The sequence below is a fragment of the Lutjanus erythropterus genome, chromosome 13 (assembly GCF_056507025.1).
Source record: "Lutjanus erythropterus isolate fLutEry1 chromosome 13, fLutEry1.hap2, whole genome shotgun sequence".
Lineage (NCBI taxonomy): Eukaryota > Metazoa > Chordata > Actinopteri > Lutjaniformes > Lutjanidae > Lutjanus > Lutjanus erythropterus.
This window is the reverse complement of record NC_139329.1, coordinates 29,046,207-29,060,587: the sequence shown is the minus strand read 5'-3', so window position 1 is coordinate 29,060,587 and position 14,381 is coordinate 29,046,207. Positions and strand designations below refer to the sequence as shown.

Sequence of the window (14,381 nt, the reverse complement as noted above, 5' to 3'; positions counted from 1 at the left end):
ACTACTGACACCGCCATTCCACATTGGTTTGGATGGTGGGACTTTGAGTAATGAGTTGCGGCTTTTGTGTTAATTGTTAGGTAACATAGTGGCGTGACAGGCTGCCAGACTTGACTCTTACGCAAATACAGAGTATACACTTGCTCAGTGTCTTGTGATGCAGATGCAGAGTTCACTTTTCAACCAAATGTCACACAAAATATTATTCCTTATGATTATGTGTTGGAAAGTTTTTCAGGATGTAAAGTGCTGCCTATAAATTTCATGAGACTCTACTTTTACTTTAGCCACATCCTAAGACTGGTTTGCATGGAAAATATGTAAGGTTTTCAACACTGGTCGCCTTAATGCGTAGGGTATTAATGTGCTGTATAGTAAATGACACACCTCCTTCTCAGCTCCCCACAGGGAGACCTCATCGTATCTGATCACTCAATGTGATAATATCAAAACACATGTTAAAGATGACTTTGCAACCACCGAGAAAGCCATAACAGATTACTGCTAAACAAAGCGCTGACTTTCTCCACGACTCTGTTTATAGCCCTCGAAACCATGTAGATACATACTTTTCAAACATGTCAGAGACGGGGAGCCATAAATGAGCGTGGAGGCAAACGCGGGCTTTGAAGTATGACGTCGACCTCCAAAGGCTTCACCACAAACGGGGCAAACTAACGCAGGCAAGTTGTGTGTCAGCGAAAAGCGATGGCGGAATAAAGAGGAGTGAAAAGGAAAGATTTGGGGGGGGGGGGCAGTGAGAAACAGAGACAGACACAATGACTTCTGTGGATTTGTAGTGATCTTGGTAGGAGACCCCCTGACTAACAACACAGATATGATCCTTGATTAGAAATCACTCACAGACAATCACGCACTCATTCCTGCTGGTCGCCTAAGATTCTCCCCAAAGGCTGAAAAACATAAATCTCAATTTCAAATGCATAAGATCAAATAATCCAAACTGCAGCGAGATGAGTGTCTGTTACCAGGCTGAGGACTGCACACATTTTCTTGGTCTTCTGGTTGCAGTCAGAGGAACAAACTACAGAGTATGGAAGGGAGAGTGTCACTGAGTTTATTGTTGATTTAGCAAAGTCTGCTCTAAAAAAATACCACAAAAGCTAGCTGAACAAAGAATATTTTTTAGTTATAATAAACGTGTTATGGAAAAAAAGAAGAGAGAATCATAACCAAGATGTTAAAGGGATAGTTCAGATTATTTAACATGGGGTTTTATGAGGTATATATAGATATTTAGTATATTAGCTGCAATAGATGTCTGTCAGCATACCCCAAGTTTACAGAAGCAGTGATGGGCACCAGCACGATGGTATTTTAACAACTTAAACTGATACTGGCCTTTTTTTAAGTGTATGCTATATTTAGAATATTCTCACAATTTTACCCCACCATCAGACCACCTTTCATAACAGGAAACTTGCCATTATACAAGCCAAATATCGCTCTCTGCAAACCAGCCAAGCTCCATGGGTGAAATCAGAAATTTCACCTCAAAGAACACAGGAGTTGCTGGTCTACAGCTGCCTCAATAAGTGTGAATTCGAACCAAACTTTTAAAACAGAGATGTCACACAATAACACAAAGAAACAAACCAACTCCAGTGTTTTTTCCCCCCATGAATCTTGGTTGGTTTGGAGAGAGATATTTAGCTTATATAATCGCGATTTCCTGTCAGAAAAAGCTATCTGATGGAAAAGTAAAGTGATGAAAATATACTATCTAAAGCGTACATATAAACTGATACAGATTTTGTTTTAAGTTAACTTTTTTTTTAACTTGCTAAAATACCTTTCGACGATGACCCTGTCCACAGCAGTTCATTGCTTAGCTTCCTTGTTGGTACTCCTCTCTGCTTCAACCAACTAGGAGTGTGCAGACCAGCATCTACTGTAGGAAATACAGTAACCTCAACCTCAAATAACCCTAAATTAAATAATCCAAAGTATCCCTTTCATGAGACAAAGGTGTGCATTACTACACTGTCAACTGAAGACTGTAACTTCCACTATATACAACAACTAAAAATAATAAAACAAGTAATGCATCAGGTGCATTCAGTGTCTGCAGTTAACACTCAGGCCTGCTGCTGCTGCTTTCAGACCCTCTTTGCTCTCTGTGCTGTTTAACAGGCTTGAACTCCTCTGACCCTCTGTGACCCTCTGCTGTATATGTGGTTGTTCATGGCAACACTGACATGTAGCCTGTACAAACCAAAAGGTCAGGCTCATTAAGACAACTAATGTGCAACTGGAGAAATTCACCATCCTGCATAATGAACGTTACGGGCGAACAGAACTGGTTTGTTTCTATAAATCCAAAGGCAATTAAATACATTTGAGTCATGTCATATCCCCGATTCTTCAGTGCATCACTTAAAAGCTACCACAACAGCACAATGATGTTTTCGAGTCTCACAAACAGAACTCCAAATGGTTCTTTCTCATGTTATTCACCTGCTAATTCACAGAATCACAGTCTACCACCGGCAACCTAAACCATCAGACAACAGCAAACAGAGAATTCCACAGCTAAGCTTTTAAATCCCTGAAATCATCAAAGTGCACAAATGCGATTCTGTTTGCTTAGCGTATACTCTGTGTGTGTGTGTGTGTGTGTGTGTGTGTGTACGCCAGCAGCTTGGGGGCAGCTCACCCACAGTCACAGATCTAACCATCAGATAGACCGCCAACAGAAACTCCAACAACACTTGGAAAAGGCACAGAATCTGTCTGTTTGTGTGCTGCAGTTGCTCTTAATAAACGGCGAGTTTATACGAAACACGTAGTGTGAGTTCATGTTTCAGGAATAACATCTAATTGATGCAAACCATGCAGACTGATCAGAGTTATCATTCCATATGAACGCAGCTGTGATCGAGAGATGAAATAGTTTTTTCCTAATTACAAAGCAACAGGTGGCATTAATTTTTGCAAAGTTTGAGCTTTACAGATACTGTAGAATGAATATAATCACACTGGCAAAGCTCTTCCTAGAACTTCTTTATATTGTACAAACTGTGCATATTCTATCTATACATACAACCCTATATTTACAGTCCCTTGTTAGATCTGCCCAACTCACCACTTAAATTGTTTCATGTTTTTCATATATTATTCATACATACTGTACATACACACCTCTAGCTTATACCTGCACTTATCTGTAAAAAAAAAAAATACTATCCACAGCTGCAGCAATTAGATGATTAATAGATTAGTTTCCAACTATTAAATTAATCAGGAGCTATTTTAATCAATTGTAATTTTTTTTTAAAGAAAAAAGGTCTAAACTCTCTGATTACAGCTTCTTAAATGTGGATATTTTGAGGTTTCTTTACTCCTCTGTGACAGTAAAATGAATATTTTGGGGGTTGTGGACAAAACAAGACACATGAAGATGTCACACTGGGCTCTGAGAAACACTGATCAACATTTTTCACCATTTTCTGACATTTTATATACCAAGCAACTCCAAATTAATCAAGAAAATAGATTCACTGACAATGAAAATAATTGCAAAAAAACTTATTTGAAATATTATACAAAGATACGTACATATGTCTACATATTTATGTAAAAAATATTTATATAAACTGCTCTCCAATGTAAATAATATAGTATATATTGTAAAATATAGCATCACTTGTGCTGTAGTAGCTTATACCTGGCCCTATCTTTATTTTGCACTTCTGATTAGATGCAAACTGCATTTTGTACTGTGCACATTGACAATTAAGTTGAATCTAATCTATACTGGCATCTAAACTGTTATGTTTTGGGATTGATAGAACATCAATACACTAGTTAAGCACATGGGCTCTGACATCTACAGCTTTACTTATAAACTTAGAGGTGATACAAATCTTTATCCTTAATACTTGGATTATTTCTGACTGTCTGTGTTATATTAAACACAACATGTGTGATGTGTCTGAAAGACAAATACATCACACTAAACACCCAACAATAAATGTCAGAGAAACAGAAGCCTCTGTCAGTTAGACCTGACTATTAAATCGCTTTTTTTTTTTGGCAATGATTGAAAAAAATCTAATCAGAGCTCACAGACTCCATCACAGGGTAGTTTAGCCTTAAGAGAATCTATAGTCTACAGCATCATGGCATACAGTGTGCTCTTAGCCACCTACTTCATCACATGGAACACTTTGAACACACTATTAAGCTCCCAGGCATGCATCTTCTACCGAGGAATGCACTCGCAAAAATGCCTGAGACAAAACTTAACTAAGTCAAGTGAGTAGACGCTCGTCTTTTTCCAAGAGCAGGAAATTAACTGTTATTTTAGTGCTGAATATGATTTCCCTCCCTTGTTGCCACTGAAGGAGTTTAATTCATAACAAAATCTGTTTTAAACTATATCTGCAGTTGCACACTGGTTAAGCCAGGGTGATATTAACAAAACAGAGTGAGAATGGTCAGATTATTGGAACATTAAGTGTGAAATTCCTTGATATTGGTGTGTGAAGGGGCTCGACATGCTCAGATCCCTTTGCTGACGGTTCATTTGCCACCCACAGCTTTACAAATTTTACATTTTAAAACGGGAAATCATTACTTGTGCATTATTTTGAATCCATATTTAAACATTCTCCTCCAAACTCTAAATTTTGCGGTTAATGCTCTACAGAAAACATGCTTAAATAATCCAAACAAACAATGGTATGTAGTTTTAATGTGCAAGCCATCACTATACTTAGCAGTGTAGCCCACTTTTAACAGAAAACCAAAAACCACATCTATTTCAGCATCAGGTTTGGGGTCTCCGGGCAGCAGAGGAAGGAGCGAGGGCGCATGGCTGAGTAATTATTTTGGAAGCTTTTTAAGAAAGCCAGTGTTCCTCTGCAAGTCTCGTTTAATTCAAAGCCGCAGCGTCAATCACGTGCATGTTGCAGGCAGATACTCTCTAAGATGTGGCTGCAAGTGATAACATCGAAATCCTGAGAATTAACCAGAGATGAGGTAATGCACAGAGATAATATTTCACACGCTCTGACAGGTTAATGCGTAAAAACTGCCCACGCTGTGTTAAAAATCTCCCCACAGGAGAAAAAGACAGAATCTCAGCATCCAATTGTCTTGAACATCTCTGCCACTCTGTGGCCAAAACGACTCCATGTAGCAGTTATACCAAAATGTTTTGTTTTTCTGATCTTGCAGAAATATTTGTAACACAATCACTGCTGCTTACTCACAAGACTCGTGCTCACCGCCAGCAGACGGCACATTAGCGGCTTCACCTAATTACTTTATTCCCACGTGGATCATTTTCCCGGCGATGTCTCCACTCAAGAGTGAAACTCTACGGGATTTTACGCGTGTATAACATTAGGAAGAGCGTGAAAAAAATCCTACAATTAAATCACATTTACCCTGCGTTGAACTTTTGCTACGTCTGCTCCCTGCGCCGTTACAGCTTAATAACACAATATAAACAACTTCAAGTGAATCTCCAACGTGTGGACGCGGAAAAGTAAAGAAATTCATCTCAGAACCGGTGTTAAATGATCAGGAAAGACGACATAAAGCCCACTGTCCGGTAGGAAACCAAAGCCGTGCGTCTTTGTGCTGCTGAGGATGAGAGCGCACTCCCTGAACTTAATTAAGGCGTCCGTTAATTGGCTCAAACTTACAGGTAGCTGCCACTCGTCAGGATCAGGAAGATCTGTGGATAATAGACTGACAGCAGTACACTGCGCGACGAGAAGATGATCATGATGACATTGAGCAAATGGCCACGTTCGGACTGAGTGAGACGACGCGGACAGGATGAAAAAAAAACTCCCTTAATTCCCGGTTTTTTAAGTCCCTTTCGCACAAAATCAAAAAGAAGGTGCCGTGCGTCTGTCCGTGTCTCTACGCAGCTCCAAGCTCCCAGGGCCGTGTGTGCGCTGAGATTGGCTCTGTCATCTCTGAGCGGCGGAGGCTGTTACACAGTACTGTGGGTTCCCGAGCCGGAATGATGATGGTTTTAGGGATTTTGCATGGCAGAAAAGTGCCTCTCTCCACTCTCATGAGAGTCGTGCCTGCCATTGGGCAGGGAGAGACACTGCTATCCGCCCACTTTGCCACAGCGGGACAATAGGGTGACACTGATCCGATCCCCGTTTGGACGTGCAGGAGCTTTCATTCATCATCACCCCCCCTCCACCTCCACCACACCCTCCTCTCCCTCCAACCCACCATCCAGCCGAAAATAAACAAACATAGACGCTGGCTGCTTCAGCCTCACACCATCATCCTCACAGCTCCATGCGCGAAAAAATCAGCACATTTCTCTGGCAAGAGGAATCAACAAGTTGGTGCCAGATTAACGCACAAAAGCCTTTATAATGTGACTGATATGATTCTCTCAATACTTCTGTATGAGTGTCTGCGAAAGATCTAATTCTCCTTATCTCCACATGGTTATATTATTCTTGGATCCTATACGGTGCTATGTCCTCTGGTAACAAGTTTTCCTATAGGCTACTGTTCCCTGAGAGACATAAACAATCTTTGTGGTATTCAAAAGTGATCTTATTATTTCCTGTGGTAACACTGTAATATTCCTATAGGCGTCTATAATATTCCTGCTGTGTCTGCGCCCTGATGTTTGATGGCTGGATTTAAACATCTGTATCGTGACCCTGCTGTAAAATGAATCCCCTCAGATTGTAGGATTCTTAAAGATAAAGGTATAAACAGCGAAAATATGTGAGCAGAGAAGTAGATTTTGTCGCAGAGCTTACAGGGACTTTTTCTGGCTTTTATCGCCTCAGCATCGTGCCTCTCACTCAACACCTGCAGGCTGCAGTCACAGTAAATGAAGAGGGTACCATGAAAGATTTAGCCAGAGTCAAAGGGATGGAAGGAATGAGCTAACTGCTCGGGCTCAGTAAACACGGAGATAGATGGGTGACTTTCCCCCCGTATTGGAGCTACTGTCATGTGATATGAGCATCTGTCAGTTACACGCTTCACTCCACATGAGGTTCTCACAGGGAGCGCTCACTGTTTTTTGTTTGGTTCTATGTGGCTGCAAGATTTTCCGAAAATAGTATGAGATCAGTACAAGCGCCTTAAAGTTGTACAGACTTTTATTTTATATTATTTGATTCTATCTATCTATCTATCTATATAACTATCTATCTATCAGTAGTTAAACCAGACAGATATATTAGTCGGATGATATTATCAGTCAAAATCGGATGGTCTGTATCGGTATGAGCACAGACGTCATCCAATATTTTTTTTTCTTTACAAAACAACTTTTTTTACTATTAGTTTTACAGGCAGCAATTTCTGTATCTCTCATTCTTTTTCTTCATTAAAGTTGTTCTATTTGTTTGTTTTTTCATTTGTGACTACTGAAATGTGAAAGATTACTGTTTCAGTGTCCTCATGTCATTTTGGATTTGATACATGAATAAACAGAAAAATACGAGTCAATATATCAACATCAGAATAATGGTGTCACCATTGCACCCCAAAATCCAGTACGGGTAGTTCTCTAATTATTTCATGCACAACTGGTTACAGTTACTCAAGAAAGCAAATGCACTGGCATAAAAAATGCCTAGTAATAGTGATAAATAAACTGTTACAGTGTTAGAGAAAATCTAATTTCCTGTATAGATTTGGTGCTTTATCCTCCTCAGCATCATCATTTGGCAGGTAAGAATTGTTGCATACTTACCTGTGTAAGGCCCCTGGAACTTCTTATAACTTTATAGACTAGTTATAAGTAATAGTTTATAAGTTCAGTGAGATCATCATACATTTTTTTTTAGATTCTACTATTCAGCATATGCATTTTATAAAAGAATGTATACAACATTAACCTTCCAATGCTTTCACAGAGTGGGAAAAAGTACAAAAAACATCAACAAAAACTTCCCACATGTTTTCATCTAATACTAATGTGTATCTACCTGAGGGTCCTTATGTGATCATACTTAAGAGGCACTACTGTATGGACAGCTTGGATAGAAGTCCTTGTGTGTTTATGCATCAAGGTGAGCTATTGCAAAACAGGTAAAAACTCCGTCTGGGCGATGGAATGTGGAAATACAACTCAGCCTGCCGCTATTAATGAAGGTATGCAGGGGTGAGCTGGATCTGGAGCACAGACAGCGGCTCAAATTATCTTGTGCGACAAAGGAGCAGGAGTCTCATGAGGTGAACTTAATAGCCCTCTGACAGCGAATACGAATCGATCATATTGCCAGTTGGCATGAGACCTGATCTGCCACTTTTACGCACGACACATTCCCCAGGTGCAGGCGTACGGATATAATCATTAAAGCAGGTTCTTTTTAAATACACCTGCTGAAAAGTGATTTTTCACATCGTGCTTAAGTGTGAGGTCAGAGGGCAGTCGATGCTTTCTTGTAAACACTTTTAATTGTGTCGCAATGGATTTCATGTTTGCGCATGTGAAGAAAACAGTCTGCGCAGGTAATCGCAGGTAGTAAAAACTCACCCAAGCCTGAGGTATATGATGCCAAAACACAGGAACACGTAGAGACTCCGCTTTCGGAGGGGTTTGTGCATGATCGTTCCCACTTTGTCCAGAGGCCATGCACTGTAACATTAAGTGGTCACGCTTTCCGTTCACATTGGCAGCTTTCCTAACCCTTCCAGATGCACGGATACCGCCTATTTTCCGCGACATGAAGCTGAAGCGCCTTAGAAATCTTCGACCGTGTGAAATCCATGGTCCAGCAGCAGTACAGGTGAGATGCTGGTGACGACCTGAAAGGTGGATAAGAACTCCAAAATGAAACTTGAGAGAGGGTCGGACCTGAAAGGTGAATGAGTTCTTGGAGGAAGTGCCTCCTATTCGTCCTCTTACTTTCACGGTAGAGCCTAATTAGCAATTCCCATTTGCTGCGCCTTGCAGGTACAAAAACACTGGTTAGACTCACTGCAGCGCCCTGCCAGCCCTCTGGATTTGTTTAAAGCTCCTGTTACTATTCTTTGAAGACATCTTAAACTCAGTGCACGTTACTAACTTACACCGGCCAGGTACTCTAATACAGGTAACAAAAGGGCTGCACGCCTCCTCCTCCTCCTCCAGCATGGATCTGCAGGGAATGGGACGGGCTTCCAGGCTGAGCTCAACACGTGTAGTTGTTGTACAGAAAACTAAAAGGAACCAAGTGAAATGGCCTTTTATAGGCCTGCAGCCCAGGCGAGGCTGGTGCTTGTCGCTTGCAACATTTTGGGCATTGCCCCACCAGCAGTGTGGGCTCCCCGGCTGAGCTTCACCACAACAGTAAGCCCCATAAAGTCAAACAGACGAGGAACGGCTTTCCAGCTGTATGAACAAAAACTACCATTGCATGACTAATAATGACTAATAATAATGAACTGGCGTCATGATAAATATGTGTCAGAGAGGTTCTGTCAGTCACTGTGATTAACAGCCCAACGCATGAGCAAAACAACATAAACAAAACATGAATATTGCCATTACTTGGGCTTGAGTCAGGACAATGTGAATTTTGAGCAGATGTTCACAATACAGAGTCAGTCAAGCCCTTTGGGAACTGTTATGTGACTAAGAAGACTCCCTCTGGTGGCAAAATATAGTACAGAGACTCCTGCATGACAGGGTCCTTTCAGAATCAAAGGTGAAATAAAGTGGGCTCTCAAGATTCAATAATTTATTTCCATTAAAATTAAACATTGATTGGAATTCGTCTCGGTGTGCACTTGAAACAGCCATACAAATACACATCAACACGGAAATGTAGACACAACACACTAGCAGGATAAGATAAATTATCCTATCAGAGTAGATAAAACGGATTTACTCTATCAAAGTAAATATAAATATAACACAAATGCATAGTGCATTAAAAATGGAACACAGTTAAATAGAGCTGATAAACAGACCTGATGATGAGGAGGTACAGGTCCTCTGCCACAAGATATGTGCTGTTACAGTATCGAGTAGTGTTGGTTTTAACGCTGTAATCATTTTCCCAAAGGAAGGGGAACAAAATGTGCATTGGAGCTCTGAGGAACAGTTTTAAGTTTTAACATAAATGAAAATAAAAATGCGCAAATATGTATGTTATGGTGAAATTAAACTGATTAAGGAGCATCTGGATGAGATAATATGATGGAATAAGGGATTTGTCCATCCTGATACTTTAAATTAAAATCAGCCATTTGATGTTTTGTGATGTTAAATGTTTTTGTACAGCTGCTTCAAATTTAAGCGTAGCTGTTGGTCTTTTCTACAGGGTTCCTGCGGATTCTATAAGTCCTAAACAATCTTAAGTAAAATAATCTGAATTTTAGGCCTTAAAATATCTCAAAGTGTCTTAAATACAATTTTGACAGGCTTTAAAAATTGAATTATGAGGTGTTTTGGTAGGGGAAAAAAATGTTGCTCATGCTGTAACAACCATAAAAATGAAACCAACATTGAACCAATAAACACTTATCCAAACTGTGCATGTGCTTTTTTTTGCCAGTTTGGATGTGAATTAGGTCTTAAATGGTCTTGAAAAGTCCCAAATTTAACTTAATGAAACCTGCAAACCTGCTTATAAACAATGTCTTAACATGTTTTGGCTGTTCTGTGATATAGGATATATATATATTTCAACATTTCTTCTAAAATAATAAACTTGGAATACTCAAATAGTGCAAACATATGATGATCTTATAGAATAGATGCCTTGCTGTACCCAACAATGTAAAGTAGTTAGAGCTGAGCGATACAGACATCAGTGCTTTCACTAAATATTAGTTTTCTGTAAATAACCATCAGTGTCAACCATCAAAATGTCTTTCTGCAGTGAACAACAATCATGCGGATACTTTTCTCCTCTGCCTGGCTAGGCTGGTCAAAAATCTAAGGAACACAGGTGATGAACAGAAATACATAAAACATGAAAAACAGAGTCTGCGCTCTAGACAATACAAGCCCTTCTTCAGACATGAGACCATTTCAGAGACACACCAAATACCTGTCCAAGGGGTCACCTGGCAGGTCATGTGATTATAAAATCGTAAACCAAAAAAGAAAGGAAAAAAAAACATGGATCCTGTAAATATAATTCATATGTGCATTATATCTCTGAATAGGGCAATATCGCTTAAAGCTTCAATATTTTTAGGCTATGCTGTGATAAACAAAATATATCTCAATATAAACAATATAACAGACCTTACTTTCTCAAATAATGCAGACACAGTGCTCTTTTAAAATATGATGCTGTAGATTCAACTACTCAGCAGCGGGGCTGGGGAATATGAGAAAAAGTAATTTTTCCTTTTCTTTTTTTTTTTTAACCAAATACCTCAATATTGCCACAATATTGTAGGGATGTCTATTGGTGCTTTCACAAAATATTAATGCCATGAATATCATCAGTAATGTGGATATAATGACATATAATGATACTCTGATATAATAAGTGGGTAAAAGCAAATAAAAAAAACAGCTAGAACAGTCTAATAAGTTCAGAAAATTACACCACTTTACTGTAATACAGCCTTTAAAACCAGGAGAAGACAAAACATGTGTCATATCTAATACAATATCGTTCTAATATCAACATACCAGAACAAAATCATCAGGTATAAAACTGTTATACTATTGTGATATATTGAGAGGAGAAAAACTTGCTTTGTAACATTAGAAACACATATAATTTAGAGTGAAAAGACACAGTGAAGTCTAAATATACCATATATGCTCATATAACCCACAGAAAATGTGTAAAAAGCTCTATAATACGCTGAAAGAGATGCATTTAACTGTTCAGTAAGGAGAGTTTATTCAGGACAACTTGATATATCACATGACTGGAGCATCAGGTTTGAACCTTCCTAACCGAAACGTCACATAGTGGTATTTTAATAAATGTTCATGGGAGCATTATCTTGTGTGCGGACTCTATTTTTCCCCCATTCTCTTCTCTCTAAATTTTATGGTCTTAGTTCAATTTCTTAAAAGGGCACATAAACCATCAATTCTGTAAATTTCCAAGAAACGGCATGAAAAACGGCTAACGTGTTGTAATAATGATGGCATAAACTAAAATTACAGACATGAGCTATCTGAGCGCAGAGACTGCCGGGCTGTTGTTGACCACGAGAAACAGACAAAACCGCAGAGACCTTTGTTTCAAGACATCCCTGCATTGTGGTTTCAAGGCCTTTTCCTTCAAAACATGCCCATCAAAATTCCAGATGGATTTTAGAAATAATGAAAGTCAACATGCGCGGGCCCAGGGTGACATAAAAAAGACATGTATTTGATGTCTACCCCGTAACAGATGGTCTTGTTTGTCTTCAAATGTACATAGCTCATCGTCGAGGCCTGGGTGGGGATGGTCCTGTTTAGTTTAATTAAAATGTTCAAAGAGCCAACACTTTTTTATTAAAGCAGGATCAAGACCAGGGACAGTGTGCGTCAGCGTTATTTGTCACCCGCCATTGTCATTACAGACGCTCGCTCGTCGTCGGAGCACACATTCCTGCGCACGCTAACAAACATTTTCTGTCTCCCTATGTCCACACATACAGTAAGTATGCATTCAGCCTCGCAAATCAAACCGTAGACACAAGCACGGCGGACACACACAGAGGCTCTCACACACACACTGACTGTAGCACTTGGGTGGTATGTGGAAGATCTTGTGACACACTGTTTATTTAACTTCAAAAAGCTGAGGCAGGGATGAGAGCATTTGGGTCAGCGAGGACATATCAATCTGAGTAAGTCATACGCCACATCACTGCCTGTGCTTTATGCTGCATTACAGGCCATTGTATTTGAAATATTTCCTCGTAGAGTCTCCTGAAAGGCGGTCGCTGTCCTCCTTGCTCCGTACTTACCCTCCTCTCAGTCTGCTCCATTACTTTAATGACTGTCAGCCAGACTTTCTCAAGATTGCACCATTGTGTATCTGTTCCTTTTCATCTGCATGTAGAGGGGAAAATGTTGGGAGGAAAAAGGGGGGAAAAAAGAAGGGGATCATATTTTGGCAAGCGTGGGATGATATGTCGCACTGTCTTTTTGAATATTATTAAGTACTCTTGACCGACAACTAAATAAGAAAACCCACCGGTTGCCCATGTGTTTGCATAGGAGCTGGTTCAGCTGGAAACAGTGAGAGGGCTGAAATGCAGAGCGTGCCAAACCATGGAGTGGCGTCTGGGGCTGGGTCCACCACATCTACACTGGGCCCCAGGCAAGAGGGGGGAAACGGCTATTATGCACTCGCAAAGTCCCCCCTCTCTCCATCTCCATCAGACATCTCCTCTGACTCGCTGTTCCTTCTGAGCTTAACGCTTCCCTCAATTAACCAGACTCGGGTTTAGTTAGAACATGACGCAGTGACAGGAAGTACACGCTTAGAAATAAAGGTGGTAACTAGAACCACAAAGGCTTCTTTGGCTTGTCCCTATAGGAGAACTTTTCATAAAGGTTCCACTTGGAACCCTTTTCAGCATTCTACCAGGAACTCAACATAAAGGTTTACACCCAGAACCATCTGTGAAAGCTTTCACACAAAACCCCCTGCGACAGGTTCTAAAGAAGGACCCTTCTATGGTGTAATGGCTTCACCCAGATCCCTCTGTGGGGGTTCTGTCAACAACAGTCCCACCTTCTGAGTGCTAAGAAGAACCCACTCTGGGCTCTACCAAGACCCATTTCATGTTCCAAAATGTTTTATTTAGAACCCACCCAGGGGATTCTACTGACAATCCTTTTTATTACAAGGATTTTAACTGCAGCCCACCCAGGGCGTTCTACTGAGAACCTTGTTATATAACAGGGGGGTTTATCCAGAACCCACCCAGAGGTTCTGTCAGGAAACCTTTTGTATTTTAATGGCTATAACCAGAACCCACTTTGGGGGTTCTACCAAGAATCCTTTCATATTCCGAAGGATTTATCTGGAACCCAACCAGGGGGGTCAGTCAAGAACCCTTTTATATTGCAAGAGTTATATCGAGAACCTATCTAGGTTGTTCTATGGAGAACTTGTTTATATCACAAAGGTTTTATCTAGAACCCCACACAGGGGGTCTAATCAAGGATGTTCATAAACATAGGGTGATACACAACTACCTGTAGAATATGATGCACTCAATTTGGTTCCCAAGGAAAACCTGTTATTTTTTGGTTCCGTTTTTTCAGGTTCTGAACCAGTTTAGTTTTGGTGGAGATGATCAAATTCAGTTCAAAATTAGGTGCTTGAATCATCATTCCATGTTGGTGGAAAAGGTCGACGGGTTCTTCAGGGGTAAATGGTACTAGTAAGAACCTCAGCCCTTCAGGGAGAACCTTCTTGGAACCCTTATTTCTAAGAGTGTGGCCCCAGAGG

At 40.2% G+C, this 14,381-nt stretch overlaps 1 protein-coding gene across 2 annotated transcripts in view; it reads right to left on the bottom strand.

Moving 5' to 3' along the window:
- wnt7bb (wingless-type MMTV integration site family, member 7Bb) overlaps nt 1-9,152 on the bottom strand; it is a 42,351-nt gene extending 33,199 nt beyond the window's left edge. The window contains exon 1 of one of the 2 annotated variants that reach the window (XM_084733405.1): nt 8,507-9,152. In XM_084733405.1, coding sequence (XP_084589531.1) covers nt 8,507-8,577 — 71 coding nt within the window. In that variant the 5' untranslated portion in view covers nt 8,578-9,152. Of the gene's footprint in view, nt 1-5,675; nt 6,093-8,506 lie in introns of those variants that run through there. The other variant, XM_084733404.1, reaches the window with a different exon arrangement.
- Between the last annotated feature and the right edge of the window lie 5,229 nt (nt 9,153-14,381).